The sequence below is a fragment of the Watersipora subatra genome, chromosome 1 (assembly GCF_963576615.1).
Source record: "Watersipora subatra chromosome 1, tzWatSuba1.1, whole genome shotgun sequence".
In the NCBI taxonomy this organism is placed as follows: Eukaryota; Metazoa; Bryozoa; class Gymnolaemata; order Cheilostomatida; family Watersiporidae; genus Watersipora; species Watersipora subatra.
Window position 1 is genome coordinate 69,055,406 of NC_088708.1, and position 19,425 is coordinate 69,074,830.

At 38.0% G+C, this 19,425-nt stretch overlaps 1 protein-coding gene across 5 annotated transcripts; it reads right to left on the minus strand.

The window, feature by feature from the left end:
- Positions 1–711: 711 nt before the first annotated feature.
- LOC137397053 (C2 domain-containing protein 2-like) lies at positions 712–18,564 on the minus strand. 5 transcript variants are annotated; one of them, XM_068083349.1, is made up of 18 exons: positions 18,354–18,564; positions 17,567–18,123; positions 16,657–16,752; positions 15,496–15,609; positions 13,718–13,816; positions 13,403–13,552; positions 12,122–12,218; positions 11,083–11,191; positions 10,393–10,457; positions 8,442–8,575; positions 7,992–8,183; positions 5,558–5,690; positions 5,392–5,427; positions 4,838–4,968; positions 3,280–3,330; positions 2,234–2,378; positions 2,001–2,141; positions 712–1,529 (listed from the first exon to the last, which is right to left on the minus strand). In XM_068083349.1, the coding sequence occupies exons 2-18, from the start codon at positions 18,014–18,016 to the stop codon at positions 1,102–1,104; spliced, it is 2,571 nt and encodes an 856-aa protein (XP_067939450.1). In that variant the 5' UTR covers positions 18,017–18,123; positions 18,354–18,564; the 3' UTR covers positions 712–1,101. The 5 variants fall into 5 exon arrangements, with proteins under 5 accessions (XP_067939450.1, XP_067939443.1, XP_067939438.1 ...); XM_068083342.1 differs by having other exon boundaries at positions 17,567–18,040; positions 18,321–18,564; XM_068083337.1 differs by having other exon boundaries at positions 18,321–18,564.
- Between the last annotated feature and the right edge of the window lie 861 nt (positions 18,565–19,425).

The following is a 19,425-nucleotide window of genomic DNA, read 5'->3' on the forward strand; positions in this document are numbered from 1 at the left end:
CTGGAGCATGAAGTTCCTGACTTATTCCTTAATTTTTTTATTAAATTGCTAAATGGCATTTCTTTTTAATACAACGCTTGTTTGGCAAGAGCACAGAGTTTGTTTTTATAGGTTTCCAGATGTAATCGGTGCAACATGCAACTTTCTGGATTTGGCTCCCAAATTCAAGTTTTCAGTGTAAATTAAAGTGTTGCTTGGCAAAATAAATGTCTTTTCTGCTGCTGAAGTATTCTAACGAGGTCATACAATATAAATATGACATTTATAGTTAGACAACTAGGTTTGTACCATTTCTACTGCAACGTCATATCGGTGAAAATAATTAAATCACAAGTTACTCGAGGTGAATTTTTGGTAAAGGTAGTTGTATGGTATTGTAATTCAATTAAAATTTAGCTTTAAGAGTTGTACATTGGTAGAAAATTTAGGACTGAACTGATCTGTGTTGGTGTTTGAAGCTTAAAAAAATGATGCTTTCAGCCCATTTGTGAAATTCATCAGCACCATGGGGTTGGTTACTGCTTCACAATACATTGAATGTTAAGAAAAATACATAATGGCGATCACATTAGACGCACAGCATTTGCTTTTGTATATGATGAGCACTACTTAGGAACAGTACAATAATACTTTAATAGCTGTTCCTCCACCAATCAGAACAACAGAGCTATATCAGATGAGAATATTTCTAATTTGGATTCAGTGTTTACATCACACAAACCAGCATCTTGTATTCTGAATTTAAACAAAAAATTAATGGTTCTATTAGAGTTGCTCACTGCGATGTCAATGTGGATCGAAACATTTAGAATGCGCAAACAAAAAAGAAAAGTGAGCATTGAAAACAGATTAACAATATGAGACAAAATTGTTAATGTAATAAATGTCAAAGGTACGCACTTTATATGTATATAAATTATATAGCACCAACCATAGAGCACTGCGCTTCTTTCTTGCCGCATTTGAAAAAGCTAAATGTGTATCCTAAAGAGTGGGTAACGTTAATGCTATCGAAATTATATGCCTCTCAACTTTATATGAAAGAATGTCATATACACTTGCCAGCTGAATAATATTAGCTGTATATCTTGATCAGCATCGTTATTGTCTGTGAACCGATGGCATGCTGTAGTGTCTGCTTGCATCGTATGAAGGACTAAGGCTACGATCAACATCTATGCTAGCACCCAGCTGAACAATCTCAGGCTTGCGTGGCAAATCAGGGACTGCTGACAAAGATCTGTGGTCATAGCTACTGGAAGGGCTGAGCGTTCGATAGTGTGGTGGTGTCATGCTTCTCTCTAGTGATGACCTCGACTCAGGGTTTGGTCTGCTGCCCTCAATTGAGAGTCGACGTTCATGGCTGCTGTAGCTGCCACTCATATTTTCTGCATTATCACCAGAAGGATGCTTGTGCCTTGATCTTGAGCTCGATCTGCTCCTAACCCTGAGGAATTTTCTCAAGCTGCCTCCAAATTTCTTTTTATTTGATGGAGTAAGTGTTGCATCAGATTTGCTAGTGTCCACATCTGCAATACACTATTCTAATTATTCTCCTTCTCGTTACACACAAAGTGACGCAATAATAAATATAATGCCATGCCTTCAAATATTTAAGTTGGTCAGTATAAAGTATTTGTTGTCAGCTTCTCCTGTTTCATGGAATCGCAATAGTAAACTTCTAACCTTTAAAGGTGCATGAGAGTTGAGCATAATTTGACATCTTTGATATTTCTCATGATCTGTTTATTAAAATCCCAGTTTCTACCACCCATATCATGCTCCGTAGACAAACCTATTTATTTTTGACTTGGTAGTTTAGGATGCAAGCCCCAGGAAACAAAATTAAAGAACATATTGGGTATCTAATATCTTACCTTACCAGTTGCTTCCAGACCCTATAGGAGAATTAATAACAATGAAATGTGCCTCGTCATTCATTCATTGACATCAAGTACATGCGCTATCATATAATCTTGATAGCAATTGTAATAGTCTACCTAAATGTGAATTGTAGCCAGGATCCAGATATCTATGCTCATCTATTCCAGATGATCTCTCAATGCTATGAGATCTTGGTTTCTTGTCTTTAGTTCTCGTGAATCTTTTCTTCAAGCCAGAGAGTCGTGATTTCCTCTCAACTGTAAATAAACAGAGAAGTGAAAAAGCAAATGAGCAATCGCTACAAACATATTACAGAGACAAACTGAACGAAGAAGACAGAGAAACCAGCCTGGAGGAGTAGCTTCAATGGGACGAGGCACAATTAACTCTAATGTTGGCTCCGGTAGATGCATCTGGTTGGGGGACTTTTGAGGATACTGATGCTGGGAAGCTTCCCAGTTTCCACTGGGTGTTCCTCCGCTGCTGTCATCCGACTGTAAGATTGACGTAACACGCTGCAGTGCTAATGCGAGTCACAACATGTATTTCAACGTTCTAACAAATTTTCAAAGCACTATTATTTAAAAGTACAAAATGCTTAGCACTGAATAGCATTTGGAATAAGCATAATGAAACTTTCATGCAGAATAAGAAAGCAAAGCATGGGTGAAACGGCGTAAGATGTGTATACAGAATCCTGCAGTGTAGTGACATCTAATGACTTATTGCCCTCAAGGAGCTGTACTGTTTACAGACAGCTCATGGTTCATGTATGCGAGTAATTATATTTCAAACAACCTCCAGCCTTGATGGTACGCCTGCACTATAACATTAAACCTGCCGAAATACAACAATCACTCTAATAATCAGCTAGGCTATAATCATGAGAGAGCTCATTTGCAATGCGGGGAGTCATGAAGAAGGAGCCTCATCACCACAATAGCAAAATATCAATCATTAAGTTCCAGCGTTTAATTACAACGCAGCCCTAGCTTACATATCTAAGTGTTTTTCCAGTGTTTAACCAGTTCAGCATTAATCCATGGCTATCTGATAACCACCTAACAGCCTGACTGATTTTTTGTGCAAATAGGGACATGAAAATGGTGACATATATTGACAAAGATGCCACCGATAAAACATTTATGATTTGAGACATGCTCACAGAACAAACACCTGAGAGCATTATAAAAAGTAAAACTTGCATAGCGCACAAGATCCACAAGAGGCACCCACTCATCCATACCAGTCCACCGAGCTCTACACTTACACGCGAGTCACTGAACTAACTGATATAAGTGTGCACTAGTGCAACAGCGTTTTGCATCATGTGCATAGTAGAGAAGTGTGCATAACTTGTTATGCGCTTGCCCCAGTCACCCGGCAGCTACTCACCAGCGACTCAAGCGATGCCAGCGATATTAATGGCTGTTCAACCTGAGGCATCTTCAATGTACATAACATTCAACAACTACGAGTCATTTGAAACTTGTCAATTATGTTGATATACTATTTTTAATATATTCATAAAAGATGGTACAGCTCATAGCTAATATATTCATATAAGAGATGGTATAACTCATAGATGATATATTCATATAAGAGATGGTATAACTCATAGCTGATAGATTCATATAAGAGATGGTATAACTCACAGCTGATATATTCATATAAGAGATGGTATAACTCATAGATAATATATTCATATAAGAGATGGTATAACTCATAGATGATATATTCATATAAGAGATGGTATAACTCATAGCTAATATATTCATATAAGAGATGGTATAACTCACAGCTGATATATTCATATAAGAGATGGTATAACTCATAGATAATATATTCATACAAGAGATGGTATAACTCACAGCTGATATATTCATATAAGAGATGGTATAACTCATAGATAATATATTCATATAAGAGATGGTATAGCTCACAGCTGATATATTCATATAAGAGATGGTATAACTCATAGATAATATATTCATACAAGAGATGGTATAACTCACAGCTGATATATTCATATAAGAGATGGTATAACTCATAGATAATATATTCATACAAGAGATGGTATAGCTCACAGCTGATATATTCATATAAGAGATGGTAAAACTCATAGATAATATATTCATACAAGAGATGGTATAACTCACAGCTGATATATTCATACAAGAGATGGTATAACTCACAGCTGATATATTCATATAAGAGATGGTATAACGCACAGCTGATATATTCATGTAAGAGATAGTATAACTCTTAGATGATATATTCATATAAGAGATGGTATAGCTCACAGCTGATATATTCATATAAGAGATGGTATAGCTCATAGCTGATATATTCTTATAAGAGATGGTATAGCTCATAGCTGATATATTCATATAAGAGATGGTATAGTTCACAGCTGATATATTCATATAAGAGATGGTTAAAAAAACAGTTAGTTTTCATTTTACTCAGAATTCCCAGCATAATATTATGGTTTCCAAATTCTTTATTTTCGGTTTTGGATGATTGAAAGGAAATACAGTAAACGGTGACTCAAAGTTCAAATTCTTCAATGTTGGGCCTCAGATATTTCTGATAACTGTATTTTCATATTAGACATTGGGGGTCTGCGTTTTAGGCAAACTACAAAAAATAAAGATACATTTTTCTGCATGAATTAATTCTGTCAGAGAGCAAAGAATTCCGTAGTGAAGAAGTTAATAGAAATCATCTTTTATTGTTTATTATCTATTGAATAGAGACAATAAAACTAAAAAGTGAATGAGACCTAATGTTGAACAATAAAATGTAGAAGAAAGGTGAAAAGTATTATTGCAATGCTAGACAGAGAAACATAACTTTTCCACCGATGCTGTGAGCGGACAAATATTTCTCAATATTTTTCTGGCATGTAGGAAATCGTCCAATGAAACTTATACATTGAGGGAAGACTTACTCTAGGAGCTGCAGTAATAATGATTGTACTAGTGGTACGCCCGGTGGGTACGTTGGACCTGTGAGCCCTTTCCTTCAGCTCCTTCATGACAACATCAGTAACGGACTGATTGGGGTAAACTGTAATAACCTCTGTAACAATAGCTGCAGGTTGAACTCAAAGCAAGAATAGAGGAAAGAAATAATAGATGTAAAACTATAGGCAGCTAACTCACACCCCCGGTGAATGAATGTGGTCTGTCAAATTTTAATGACAGCCATGACGCTCTCTTCCGACCCAAGGTCATCGAAAATCTTGGCTTTTTAAACTCCTCCAATGGTGATGCAGAGTCTACCCTGCTAATTCCTATGTGTACATACATAACATTTATGGTAACTAAAACTAGAAACGTCTGCCTAAATTTGTATCCTAATCTGATTAATCCCAATGCACATTTTGTAAACACAATCGCAGACACAAGATAAAAGAGGATATTGGTGCAGGCAAATCATCCTAAAAACCAACAGCAACTAAACCAAAAACAAACTTAAGATGAGTGCGCATGCAAACATTACCTGCATCGTTTAAATCCACACTTGCACGGACTGACTCTAAAAGTTAAAAGAAGTCTTATCCTTCTCTGACAGACATAAAATGTTAACTTACAGTTGCTAAATCTGAACGGTGTATGAATAACAAGGTCAAGTAGAGATATTAACTGGTGCTATGGCTTTGAAGTACCTTGAAAATGTTGAGACGTGTTTCCTGAATCTGTAATAACATTTTGAAAGGTTTCAGCTTTCTCCACTCCTCGTACTGAGCCACTGTTATGGCTGCCACAAGATAATCTGTCTTTCTGAACATATGAAGATGTCTGCAAGGTTAATTGCAATATCGGAAAAACATTGGAGTGGTTTTCAACTAAAGAGAATACAACTTTCTATCGATCTGTGCACAAAATTGACTTTTTATTTCAACTTCTCTCACAATTGAAGTCATAGCTTAAACTTGGCAAAAAACAGTTAAGTAGAAGATTCAGATGTCCAGCCATCTTCCACAGATGATCACACAAATCACCAAAACCCCACTGAAATGGAGTCAAAGCACCCAAATAGAGGTAAATAGGTACCCATGCTATTGTGGCAACTATTTACAATGAGAACATGCAGAAGAAACCTGATATCTGCATATGATAGCAGCATAAAATATAAAAGGAACTACGAACAGCATTATATAAAAAGGAATATATGGACCGCAACACGATGAGAACAAGGAAACAGTTTGAAGTTTAAAAACCTCGCTGGCCTTGCAATGACAGGTTACAAGCCAATTGCATTTTTATTTAGCCCAATTATCTAGGAAATACTAAAATATAACCTCTGTAGAGTAAATGGAAGCTTTGGTCAATTACATTTGATAAGAGTTACATGATTTATGATACCCGATATTTGGGTACTTTGCATTACTTCTCATGCATGATGATGGTAAGAATGAATAAAAGATGCATTATATTCATATTATAAAACACAAGAGTGATTTAAAAAATGGTTCGGTCACAATCCATTATAGTTTTCATTATACTTGTATCAAAAATCTTTTTAGCTTTAACAAAACTCCTGAAGCACCTGTCTATGGCTGACAAACATAGTTCTCTTGAAGCTGGGAACTGCTCTAAAAACTATAATAGACGTTTTAGTAAAATACTCAGATTAATCTTCAAAATGAAACCTTTACCAGTCTAAGAGGTGAAAGGTTATATTGAACCATAACTGTCACGTACAACCTTTATTGTACTTACTAGGTAAATCAGACACGCCGATTCCAAATTTGTACTCAAAATAAAGATTGGTCCACTAACTTTCAGTGTAATGAAGGCTTTTTTACAGCGTTTTAATATCGGTCTCGAAAACAACACGATCGGCACAACGAGCTCCGCCCATAAATACGTGACGTAACCTAGCTTTTTAGGAACAGAAGTTAAGTAGGGATGTTTAGACTGATTTAGAATAATAGAGATGGGTGTTTTAAAATCCATTATTATCTAAATTTGGCCTTAAAAATAATCTCAGTCTTTTCTGAAAGGCAGATAAGCTATTTAACATTGCATATTTAAAAATGAGCTCAAAAAAGAGCGATAACAATGCTAGCTTGTGATAAAACCGCGCTTTTTGAGCTCAGTTTTCTCGGCGTTCAGCCTATTTAAACATCATGTAACAAGCTACGAGCAATTTTAAATAGTTTATATACCTTTCATAAAAGACTGATATTATTTTACAGGCTGGATTTAGATAATAATGGGTTTTAAGACACCCATCTCTATTATTCTAACATCTCTAACTTCCGTTCCTGAAAAAGCTAGGTTTCGTCACATATTTTTGGGTGGAGCTTGTAATGCCAATTGTGTTGTTTTCGAGATGGATATTGAAACGCTGTAAAAAAGCCTTCATTACTCTGAAAGTTAGTGACCAATCTTTATTTTGTGTACAAAATCGAAATCAGCGTGTCTGATTTACCTAGAAAATACGATTAAAGTTGTACGTGGCAGTTATGGTTTAAACCGGTTTTACTTCGCTTCTTCTGTCATCATGTTTAGCAATACCCTTACATTCGATAAGGAAACCAGTTACAGTCTAAACTGTGAGCAGGTGGTCTAGTAAAGCTAAGGTGAAGGTTAGAAAATACATTTTCTCTAATTGAGTTCAAAGAATTTTGATAAAAAAACACAGAGCAAGCTTAGCGCGGCCTGAAGACCAGGAGAGAACTAATGCTGAACAAGATGTACAGCTAATATTATACAACTGGCAATTGTATATGACATTCTTTCATATAAAGCTGAGAGGCATATCTTTTCGATAGCATTAACATTACTCACTTATTAGGATAAACATTTAGCTTTTTCTAATGCGGCAACAAGAAGCGCAGTGCTCTACGGTTGGTGCTATATAACTTATATACATATTTGAGTGCTTAACGTAATAGATCAACTTTACATTTTATCAATAGTAGAATTTTAACATTCTCTTTGTCAACTACAACTTAAAAGTGACAATAAAATTGAATATTTCCATATAAATTATAACAAATGCATGCCTTAACAATGGACAGCTTTAACACTTGTAGTAGCTCCTCGACAGCTACGATTTCCAGAGGTGGTAGGAGGGCATGGCCAGCCTACCTTGATAACTTTAGACGTAGAGCCAGTGAGAGAGATCGAGGAAAGCCTGCTATCACCATTTGCAGAAAGCCTGCCACTCGAAGGAGACTCTAAGTCAGTATAAGAAACAAGAGGCTCCACAGACTGAGCAAACACATCATCCACCTCAGGAGTAGACGACCCTTCAAGCTCAGCCGAGTTAACAAAGAATGCCTGTAACGAGAGCAGCAATCATTGATGACAGCAACGAGTTAAGTCTGGGCTCCACTCGTACCCTGGTACCCAGTTTATGCAAGTGTAAGACTGACAAAGAGGAAGACTTTAATAGACTAGTTAGCAGCTGCTTCCTGATTAGCAACAACTTCATCCAATCACAAGATTTGTTAAGATTGTGCCCAGATTAAGCACAATTTTGGACACATGCGTCTAAAAGGCATGATTATGCAAAAGCGAATAGATTCTGAAAGCTACCTCGATGGTAAGAGAACCAGAAACAGGATCAGCCATATCTGGTCGGCTTTCTAAAGGTAAAACCATCCGAACTCCATGGTTGGCCCTCAGCCTCTCCAGCCCGAGTTGGCATTCTCCCAAACAGTTTTTACTGCCTAAAAGCAGCAAGAGGACTGGTAATCCAATGATACAACTCACGTATAAATTCACCAAGCACCAGGAACAGATCACTTTCTTATGAGAGCTGTGGGTGAAGTCTGTAGAGAAGGTAGATACTATAGATCTGGCTTAACAAATTGAAGGAACGCATTGAAAAAGAAAGGAATTGTGATAGTTTGATGAAAGGCTGAGAGATGAAGTCGTACAAATGAGAGCAAATCATATAGAAAGAAAAAAGACTACAAGTAAAAGCTAATTATGTAGGTAAGATCAAAATGTACAAGCAATATTGAAGTACACAGATGTAGAAGAGTATATTTGAGGAGAGTATATTGATAGAATGAAAACATGTTTAGGAGATTGTGTAAATATGAAGGAGAAGAGGTATACTGCTGGGACAGGAGTGCATGTGAAGAGAACGTGGACAGATAGTAGGAAATAAAGGTGTACAGGAGAGAGAGTATGCCTCGAAAGGAAAGGAAATAAAGGTGTACAGGAGAGAGAGTATGCCCCGAAAGGAAAGGAAATAAAGGTGTACAGGAGAGAGAGTATGCCCCGAAAGGAAAGGAAATAAAGGTGTACAGGAGAGAGAGTATGCCCCGAAAGGAAAGGAAATAAAGGTGTACAGGAGAGAGAGTATGCCCCGAAAGGAAAGGAAATAAAGGTGTACAGGAGAGAGAATATGCCACGAAAGGAAAGGAAATAAAGGTGTACAGGAGAGAGAGTATGCCACGAAAGGAAAGGAAATAAAGGTGTACAGGAGAGAGAGTATGCTGCGAAAGGAAAGGAAATAAAGGTGTACAGGAGAGAGAGTATGCCACGAAAGGAAAGGAAATAAAGGTGTACAGGAGAGAGAGTATGCTGCGAAAGGAAAGGAAATAAAGGTGTACAGGAGAGAGAGTATGCCACGAAAGGAAAGGAAATAAAGGTGTACAGGAGAGAGAGTATGCCCCGAAAGGAAAGGAAATAAAGGTGTACAGGAGAGAGAGTATGCTCCGAAAGGAAAGGAAATAAAGGTGTACAGGAGAGAGAATATGCCACGAAAGGAAAGGAAATAAAGGTGTACAGGAGAGAGAGTATGCCACGAAAGGAAAGGAAATAAAGGTGTACAGGAGAGAGAGTATGCCCCGAAAGGAAAGGAAATAAAGGTGTACAGGAGAGAGAGTATGCCACGAAAGGAAAGGAAATAAAGGTGTACAGGAGAGAGAGTATGCCACGAAAGGAAAGGAAATAAAGGTGTACAGGAGAGAGAGTATGCCCCGAAAGGAAAGGAAATAAAGGTGTACAGGAGAGAGAGTATGCCACGAAAGGAAAGGAAATATAGGTGTACAGGAGAGAGAGTATGCCCCAAAAGGAAAGGAAATAAAGGTGTACAGGAGAGAGAGTATGCCACGAAAGGAAAGGAAATAAAGGTGTACAGGAGAGAGAGTATGCCACGAAAGGAAAGGAAATAAAGGTGTACAGGAGAGAGAGTATGCCCCGAAAGGAAAGGAAATAAAGGTGTACAGGAGAGAGAGTATGCCCCGAAAGGAAAGGAAATAAAGGTGTACAGGAGAGAGAGTATGCCACGAAAGGAAAGGAAATAAAGGTGTACAGGAAAGAGAGTATGCCCCGAAAGGAAAGGAAATAAAGGTGTACAGGAGAGAGAGTATGCCACGAAAGGAAAGGAAATATAGGTGTACAGGAGAGAGAGTATGCCCCGAAAGGAAAGGAAATAAAGGTGTACAGGAGAAGAGTATGCCCCGAAAGGAAAGAGCTATTTTAGTAAAAGTAAATAGATTAAAACCAGCTTTCTAGTAAATTGTTAACTAACCTTCATTTTCCTTTAAGCTGTTGTAAACTCGAAAGGTTATAAGTCTTGTACAGGCAGCAAGGTCGCTGTAACAGAGCACAGGGAAGTCAGTGTCATTACACGCATGACGGAACTAGGGCTATAATAGCCGCTTTCAATGTGTAACAAAGCATAACAATTCTTCTACTATTATACTGTTTCTTAGTGGCTATGGGTGAGAGCAAGAGTGTGTATCACCCTTGTCAAATGTATGCCAGATAATAACTGAATTATATATCAAAACACTAGCATATCATACTGATATCACAAGCCCTGACACACGCAACTGATTTTATGAGTACCATGTTTCAAATACATTATCGTTATACATAGTGAAGCCAGCTATGAATCCATTGAGAAAGACTAGAAGTTTGCTATGCTGAAGACATGCATGGGAGTCATTAGTTAGATTTGCCGAGCATAACAAATCCAAACACCTCAATAAGCGTAACATTGAGGTATTTGTAACATCCAAATACCTCAATAAGTTAACATCATGAGTTAACTACAGCCATTAAATGATTATTTCATTTTAAGAACCTCACATCCGAAAAGAATTTTGCCTATCAATTTGCTACAAAACATATTTATACAACACAGCCTAGACAACATCTACTTCCTAGATTATTGCTGCCATTTGCGACTCACTCTAAAGAATGAAAACCAACTTACAACAGGAAATGCTCATCCCAGTAAGGATTAAAGGTGTTTCTCACCACACTTGTCGAGTGCATCTGGGTAGGATTGTCTACTTCAAGCACACAGTAGGCATCCATAGTAGCTACAACCCAGTGTAACAGCCAAGGTAAGTCAACAAACACCTCCAACTGTCACCTAGTTAGTCTTAAAGCTCTAAGTAAAGAAGCAGACACTCGCCTCTGGCTGTCACCTGGCTAGCCTAAATGTTGCAAGGCGCGTATGCAAACACTAACCTCTGGCTATCATTTAGCTAGGCTTAAAGTTCAAGGTGAGTGAGCAGACACTCGCCTCTGGCTGTCATCTAGCTAGTGTAGACTCCGCTAGTTTTAGAGTAGGAGGTTAATGAGTGCAGTGAGATACATGGTACACTTATACTAATATTTCTTCAACAGATATGGTCCAAGCATAAACAGCAGCAAATCATTGCATGCCATATCATGTTTTGAAATTGAACACATTCTTTAGCATCAAGAGCAGTTATAGTTAGTCCATTTTCATCAATGACCATAGATATACCACACTTCTGTGATAGGTTGGAATTGCAATTTATGATGTCATCAAGTTAAAATGCATTTACATAAGCGCTTCATATCAGAAGCATATGGAGTTCAGCTGCATGAAATGGATGAACATAACATTACATGCCGTGTTAGAATAAAATTAAGCTTGTACAACCGAGTAGGATAGAAGATAACAAATATTCAAATTTTTTACCAAACAATTTCCATGCCTGTAAACCCCGTGCATTCAACACTTTGACTATGAGACTTTCAGCCATACGCACACCTGCCAAACACAAGCTACAGATGAATACAGTTGCGAATCAATCAGTGTAGTCATATTACATTTGAATACATCTGCTGGCTGATGAAACCAGACAAACGACATATAAATATATGTTATAGCCAATCAGTGCTCCTAAGTAACATGTTGATACGTTTGCTGGAGATTAATCCGCTGCTGGAATATGACAGCGTTCTCTGGATCACAGCGGGTGGGGCACAAGCCTCACCTATATTTCTTCTGTCCAATTTAGTAGCCTTTATTAGTTTAATCATCAGCCTCTTGTCCTCCATAGACCGGGGCGGTTTAGGGGGCCTCCCACTACCCTGCAGCAAAAAGCCCCGCTAACATTAAAGGCATGCTAGATAAGGCTCGTGAGTGTAGCAGTTGCAGAGCATCAAAAGACTAAAACAATCCGGGTGTCAGTAACTGATAACCTCAGACAAAGGCGTATTTCTCTAGCAATATTGTAACACCAAACATCTGTGTGTTCGACTGCAGCTTGATAAGGGCAGAAATTGCGTCGCTGGATTCTCGTAAGAATGATGCTTGCGTAATCTGATGAATTACGTTTATCTTCTAACTCTATGAATTTTAGTCTCTTCTGTACATATAACAAGCGCTGGCTTTTATACAGTAATTTAATTGAGAACTCTAGAACATTCCGGAACAATCTACTACGTTCCTAATTTGTGCAAGCACAAAAGTTAGTCCAGAGAGAAATTGACGTTGTGTTACAGACCAAATACATTGAACAAATTGTCGTTCGTTATTGTATTGTTTTGTTTAATCCACCAATGGCCAGTTCTATGCTTACCACACTTACTCTCTTACACAAGCTGTAAGAATATAGCAAATATCTTACTGAGCTCACATCTACCTGTGATTGGGATCTCTGTGGCAAGTTTAACAACTTTTAGCCAATAAAACAGTGACCATGTTTGTTGCCACTATATTGTAACCAGGTAAAGTTTCAATTTTAAAAGTTTCAAAAGTTTGAAACCGTGTTTCAGCTGAAACTGATAATGGGACATGCAATAATTTCTGCTATGATTGTTACATGTTGTTTTTAAACCCTAATTCACGGATGAAATGAAGAGGCCTTACAGGACCAGAGTAGAGCTGGTAAGATACATGACATAACTGAGGTAGAAATAATCACACGCCTCATTTGTTCATTTGTGGCATGCTAGTAGAAGTGAGCACAGCGGGCCACTCGGATCTAGCAAATGACTGTAGGGCCCGTGGGTGATAGTGGTAGTAGACAGCGGCAGCGTGCCACTGCAGGTCTCTATGTAATTAATCAGCGAGTCATTAGTTCAATTAGGCGGTGATCCTGAGTTGCCACTGTTTATTTATGCGATTATGTTAAACAGAGAGACAGCCACATGAATATATGAGTAAGCAGCAACATACGGGTTCAAACCAATTCACAAAGGAAAGAAATGTGCATAGGCGGGAAAAACAAGGGAAAAGTGGTGAGAAGAGGTAGTTAGAGGGACTCACGAACCATTGAGTCTGCGGGCGAGAGAGCTTTGTGTAATGCAGGGGCGTGAGTATCCTCTGTCCTTAGAGCTACGCTGATGGGCAGAGAAACCTGGGTAAAGAGGCTCATAACATGATGTGTGAGCTTCCTTTCATCTGTGATACAGTCGACCCCCTTCACAAAACAACAAATATCGTATTAATTTCATTCTTTGGCCATCTGTCATAAGCGAAAGCAAAAATCTTTCAAAAATAAAATGGCTAAAAGAACCCAATGTCGATACATTTATTAAGTGCCAAAACAATGGACTTAATCTAATGTCACCTGACTATGACTAACCTGGTGATATGGAAAAAACTGCAGATCACTAGAAGTTATCTCCCCTGAGTTAACGACTAATGATAAAACATCTCCTTTGTTTTCAACCTCAATTTTCACCTGTTAACAAACAAATGTCCAGTCAACAGGGTTTAATAGATATGAAACCAGAGAGAGACAGGGGAATGCTAGGCAGCGTCTAGGCCTAAGCATGAATCGGGAAAGCTCACAGTTTATGGGTAAATAAAGCAGTACCTGGCATAAACAGAACCATTGAGAATGGGATGTCATTACTGGCTATATTGAAAGCACACACCAATAATCAAGCCCAATACGCAGGTGAACATCTGATAAGCGAAATTCGGCAATGAGGTATTATTAATGTAAACTTTTTGTATTAGTTAGCTCCGTAACTAACAACTATGACTGCACTTTTCCAGCTTTGTAATGGGTCACCATGTCTATTACCTCCAGCTCATTGAGCTAACCAATCAGGTCAATGCTTTAACTATCATTACTAAATCTTATTCTCTATTCATTGATGAACTATAACAATAACTGTCAGACACAGTACAGTCAAACATGGATAACTCGAACTTCAAGGGACCGAGCAAAAGTGTTCGAATTATCAGAGCGTTCAAGTTATCAGAGCACTGTCACAAGTCCATATATTTACTTATTTATTAGTAGATACATGTACATATACAAACTATAATATAAATCAAAAGCACAAATGGCTTGTTTCAAATTAAATGCTTCTAATGTAAAGTTTAAAACGTTTTCATGAAAAAGTATAGAGATTTTTCTATCACTTGAGATTGGTTTGTTGTTTGAGGTGATGTTATTGCCAGGACGTTTTTCAGATTGACATTGGCAAAACTTGATCGTTGTTGAAATGCTCAAAAGAAAAGACATTTTTTTCTTTTGGGGTTTTACCCACGATCAATTTTGCCTGTTTTTTCTTGAAGTTTATGCAGATTACCTTACTTTACCTGGGATTCGTTAAGAGCAACACTCCGAGGCAGTTCAATTAGAAGTTTTACGAGGTTTTACGGTACATTCTATATCACTCACGCTTTTTTAATAGATACTTATTGAATGTACACACGTATCCTGTGTTTAGGTCAAACGATGAATAGTTTTTTGTAGCTCAGGCAACGTATTATAACAATTTTAAGACGTTTTAAACATTCAACATTCCGACGTTGATTCAACACGGAATCAACGTCGGAAAACTATTCATCACGGGCTAGCCGGGTCACGCACTCAAGGATTTTCGCCACGCACATACAAAACAACATGCGATTTTTGTTTTGTATGTGCGTGGCGAAAATCCTTGCGCGCGTGACCCGGCTAGCCCGTGCTATTCATCGTATCGCAGAATAAATCAAATTTCACCAAACTTTTAGAAAAGTCGTTGACAAAAATATTTTGCCGATGGTGGTAATAACGACGCTTATGAATTACGAAAAGATGAAGTTTACCTCTATGGCTTTGAATAAAGTGATTTTCTAAAGCGATAACAACCGTTTCGGTAGCCGTTGGGCAAAAAAACAGTTCGAATTAACAGTGTTGAGTTCGAGTTATCTATAGCAATTTATCATTACGTGGGAACGGACCAAAGGAAATGTTCGAATTAACCATGTGTTCGAGCTATCCGTGGACGAGTTATCCATGTTTGACTGTATTTTGTTTTCGTAGCCTATGTTACAGCAAAAGTGACATTGACTGTTTGAACAAATAGAAGAGCCTCATCCAATTAGGCTTTAATAAAAATAGTTAAAACTATATAGAAGCACCTGCAATTTTAGTAGATGGACAATAAGGAGCAGGTTGGAGTGAATGGAGACTGAGTTGTCAGATACGGTAAGACTGATCTGGAGACCTGATACTTGGATATCACCGTGAAGCACCTGCCAAGCACAATCAACAAGAGTGTCAAACAAAACAAGGCATGTCAGTGGAAAACCTATCAAAAGCATAGCTTCACTTCATTCACACGCAAGTAAAGTGCAATTGAATCACTTAGCTCTAAAGGAAATATAGCTGGAATGTTACCAGAGATAATAGTGGGAGTAAAGATCAACAACAAATGATTTGTGTGTGCTGCTTCGAGTAAAAGCTAATCAGGAGTTTAATGAAATTATTAACAGAAAGCCTCTATTCGAAACACGGAACATGATTTGAATAGCCTTATACTATGTGAAATGTTACATCAAGGCCTTAGAATCGCCACACTATGTGATGATTATGGAAATGGTTTGAAGAAGTGGCAATCGAGCAACATATTGTCACTTCTACCATGGAGTGTGCTAAGCAAAACCTATTAGATGGTCACTTGGGCCTAATGGTGCATGTGATATCAGGGCAACTGAAACCTCCAATGTCAACATATCAACATGAAAGACAATGTCATATGAACCACAAACCAAACAAATCTATTCAAAAATAACTGTGAATATTTACTGGCAACAAGCCTAACAGAAGGCCGACTCTAGTTGTGAGATAATTGGCAAGCTACTAGAGACAGACAAGAAGTCATCACCGCTGCTCAGGTATGCAGGCCCAGCTCATTAGCCACACAACTGCCTCTCTTTATCATCTCTCGCAGCAGTTGCTCCACGCTTGCTCCTGCTAGACCCCTCACAGCCTCATCGTTGAAAGCCCCTATTTAGAGCTGGGTAAGAACTTTCTACCGTCTGCAAGTTCATACCTATAACCATGCTAGTTGGCTTGCCTAGAGCACGATGTGCTGACTAAAAGTCTCATTTTTAGAGATGACATTAAAAGAAACTTGCTAAAAATGGTGCAATTCGTAATATAAACACTCATAAAAAACAGATCACTGTCCTTCATTACAGCTGTTTTCTCTAATAAAATATATAATAGCAAGATTAGCGTATTGCAACTGTTTCAGTTGTACACTAAATCAGTTCTTAAAAGGAAAGATAAAATTATACCAGTTTCTCTGTCATATCTGGTTCAACTTTGCTAATGTTCAGCAATGGGGAATCTCCAACAGGTAGAAATGCTTCAAATGTCACAAATAGGTCACCCTAAAAATAAACAAATGTTCTACCATCAATAGGTGTAAGTTGCTGCCCTGTCTAAGCAAACTTATATCACATGAGAATAGCACACATGCAGTTTTATAAGCTTTGCATAAATCTATAAAAGCAGCTGAGTTGTTTCAAAAGGCCCTGAAAGACAGTGTTGTAGGTAGTAATTCTAATGATGAATGGAGAAAGGAGGCGCACGGCTAGTGACTAGCAACTACTCATGATTGCGCGTATGAGTACAATTGTGAAAAGTTCTTTATCTTCTCGCCTGCTAAGCTTGATAAAATGGCACTCACAAAAGCTATTACTATGCTGTCGAGGCCAAAAATACTCAAGTTATGCCTATTGCGCTACCCATTGCATCTTTGGAGCAAAGATAAATGAGTGCGAACGTCATAAAATGGATGCTTGAGAAATATAGCTACTGACATCATAAAACATCATAACAGTAATGTTTCAGATGCACAACTTTAGCAGATGTGATGAAGTCTTTCTGGTTTTCTGCCTCAACATCAAGCCTCGAGTATTCTAAGTATGCTCATTGATAATATGTAAGAAGCTATGTCAATGGCTATTGATAATATGTAACAATCTATGTAAATGGCTCCTCTCAACTTTAGACTATTTGCACTTTGATCAATATTTTCAGGTTTTATTCGCAGCAAAATTGTTTGTACGATGCAACATTTGTACAAGTGTTATAGGTTGATAATAAACACACGGTGCTTACATTGTTTTGATCGTAAAGTATGATCTCAAAACATACAATTGAGAATATGTGGATATTTTATGATAAATACGGGATACCTACTCCAAGTCTGCGGCTTTCGTCGGTAAGTGTAGTAAGAAGGTTCTCCATAATGGGAGCCTTCCAATGAGCATTTCCATTGCTGAGCCACTCAAGGACCTGATTGTGCCATAATTGAGGCTGTGGAAAAATGTCCGCGTCAATAGAGCTCACCGATGTTGATGCGCTAATCGACTGTTTATTGCATTGTGCTTTACACACTTTGCACACGGAGTCTACTTGTGAGTAAAGTATACTCTCTGCTCTGGGATGCTTGGATGCTTCATGGTACTGTAATGCACTGACTATTACGATTGTCACTATTCCGAATAAAAGCCAGGAAAGAAATATATAGTTAAGAACTGTTCCACCTGCATCCACTATAAACGATATACCATCCCAGAGTAAGGATAAATGTTCTGAAGATTCATGTATCCGATACCAGAGAAGTTGAGCAGTGAGATCAGCCATCATGCATGAGATTCATTTGAGAAACACCTGAGAATACCGGCAGGCTTATAGTTAGCTAAAAGCGTATGTTGTTCTAGCATGTCCACAAAAATCTTCTACACTTGAGGCACCTTAAAATATCAAAAATTAGTACAACATGGTGAATGACCAATTTTACATACAATGACTGAACAGTAAATCAACATTTGGCAAAATAGAAACTTCGGTATTCAAGCATATTCAGAAACCTGGCTGTTGCAATTAACGTTAGACTAAGTTTGACATATACAAATACACAAAAAAATTTACAAAACAACAACTGACATACCATATTAGAAGAGGCCACTGCGATCAAACCTACTCTTAACTGAACTCCTATTCATGTCGCTGAGACAGCATCGTTATCAGGGTTAAAACGAAAGAGCCAAGCATGTATGTATTGCCCGCGTTAATATGGCTATGAAGCGTGAATCGCGTGCGTTAATGCTAACTCCCCGTAAACCGAGCAAGATGATGGGTGTGTGAGTAATAAAGCCTATCATCACTGGCTACGCCGGCAAACAAGCTCTTTCGCTTCGACGAAACTGTAGCGACAAAATCGCTGTATATAGTGCGCGAAGAAATGATGGTTCTAGGCTAGGATCATACCTGCCAACTCTCACGCATTGGGCGTGAGACTCACGCAATCACCCCAAAGAAAAAATGAAAATGCGTGAGATTTTTGCCTCAATTTCCACAATTTTACATATACTATCATTGATACATCAATCGCCCCAAAACCAAATCTCACGCATTGCCCCACTCTTGGGTTGGCTGGTCTGTCTAGGATTGTTATATTAATGTCTATCAAATTTGTTGAGGCATAACATTTATAGCAAGCCTATGATACTGAATTCAACGGACATTTGCTGTACAAAATTGTTTTAGTGTAAAAAGTAAGAATATGCGTTTGTATGCATACCTGCCAACTCTCACGCATTGGGCGTGAGACTCACGCAATCACCCCAAAGAAAAAATGAAAATGTGTGAGATTTTTGCTCCAATTTCCACAATTTTATATATACTATCATTTATACATCAATTGTCCCAAAACCAAATCTCACGCATTGCCCCACTCTTGGGTTGGCAGGTCTGTCTGTATGATTATGTACGTATTACAATTTGTATGCCAATCAATTGAATTTATACGTTGCACCAAAAATCTAACAAATCTCGACCTTGGAAAATTTTACGTTTGGAAGAGTCTAGTAAAAAATAACTATGGTAAATATTTTAGTGGATCACAGACGGTGCAGACAATGGCGGGATCTTCAGCAAATCCCAAGCAGGCCGACTACCGTATTTACAACACGTTCAAGTGTTATAATTATTTATGTGTTAGTTTCCTACAATAAAAACGTAAATGTGCTATTAAATTGGTAATCATAAGTTAA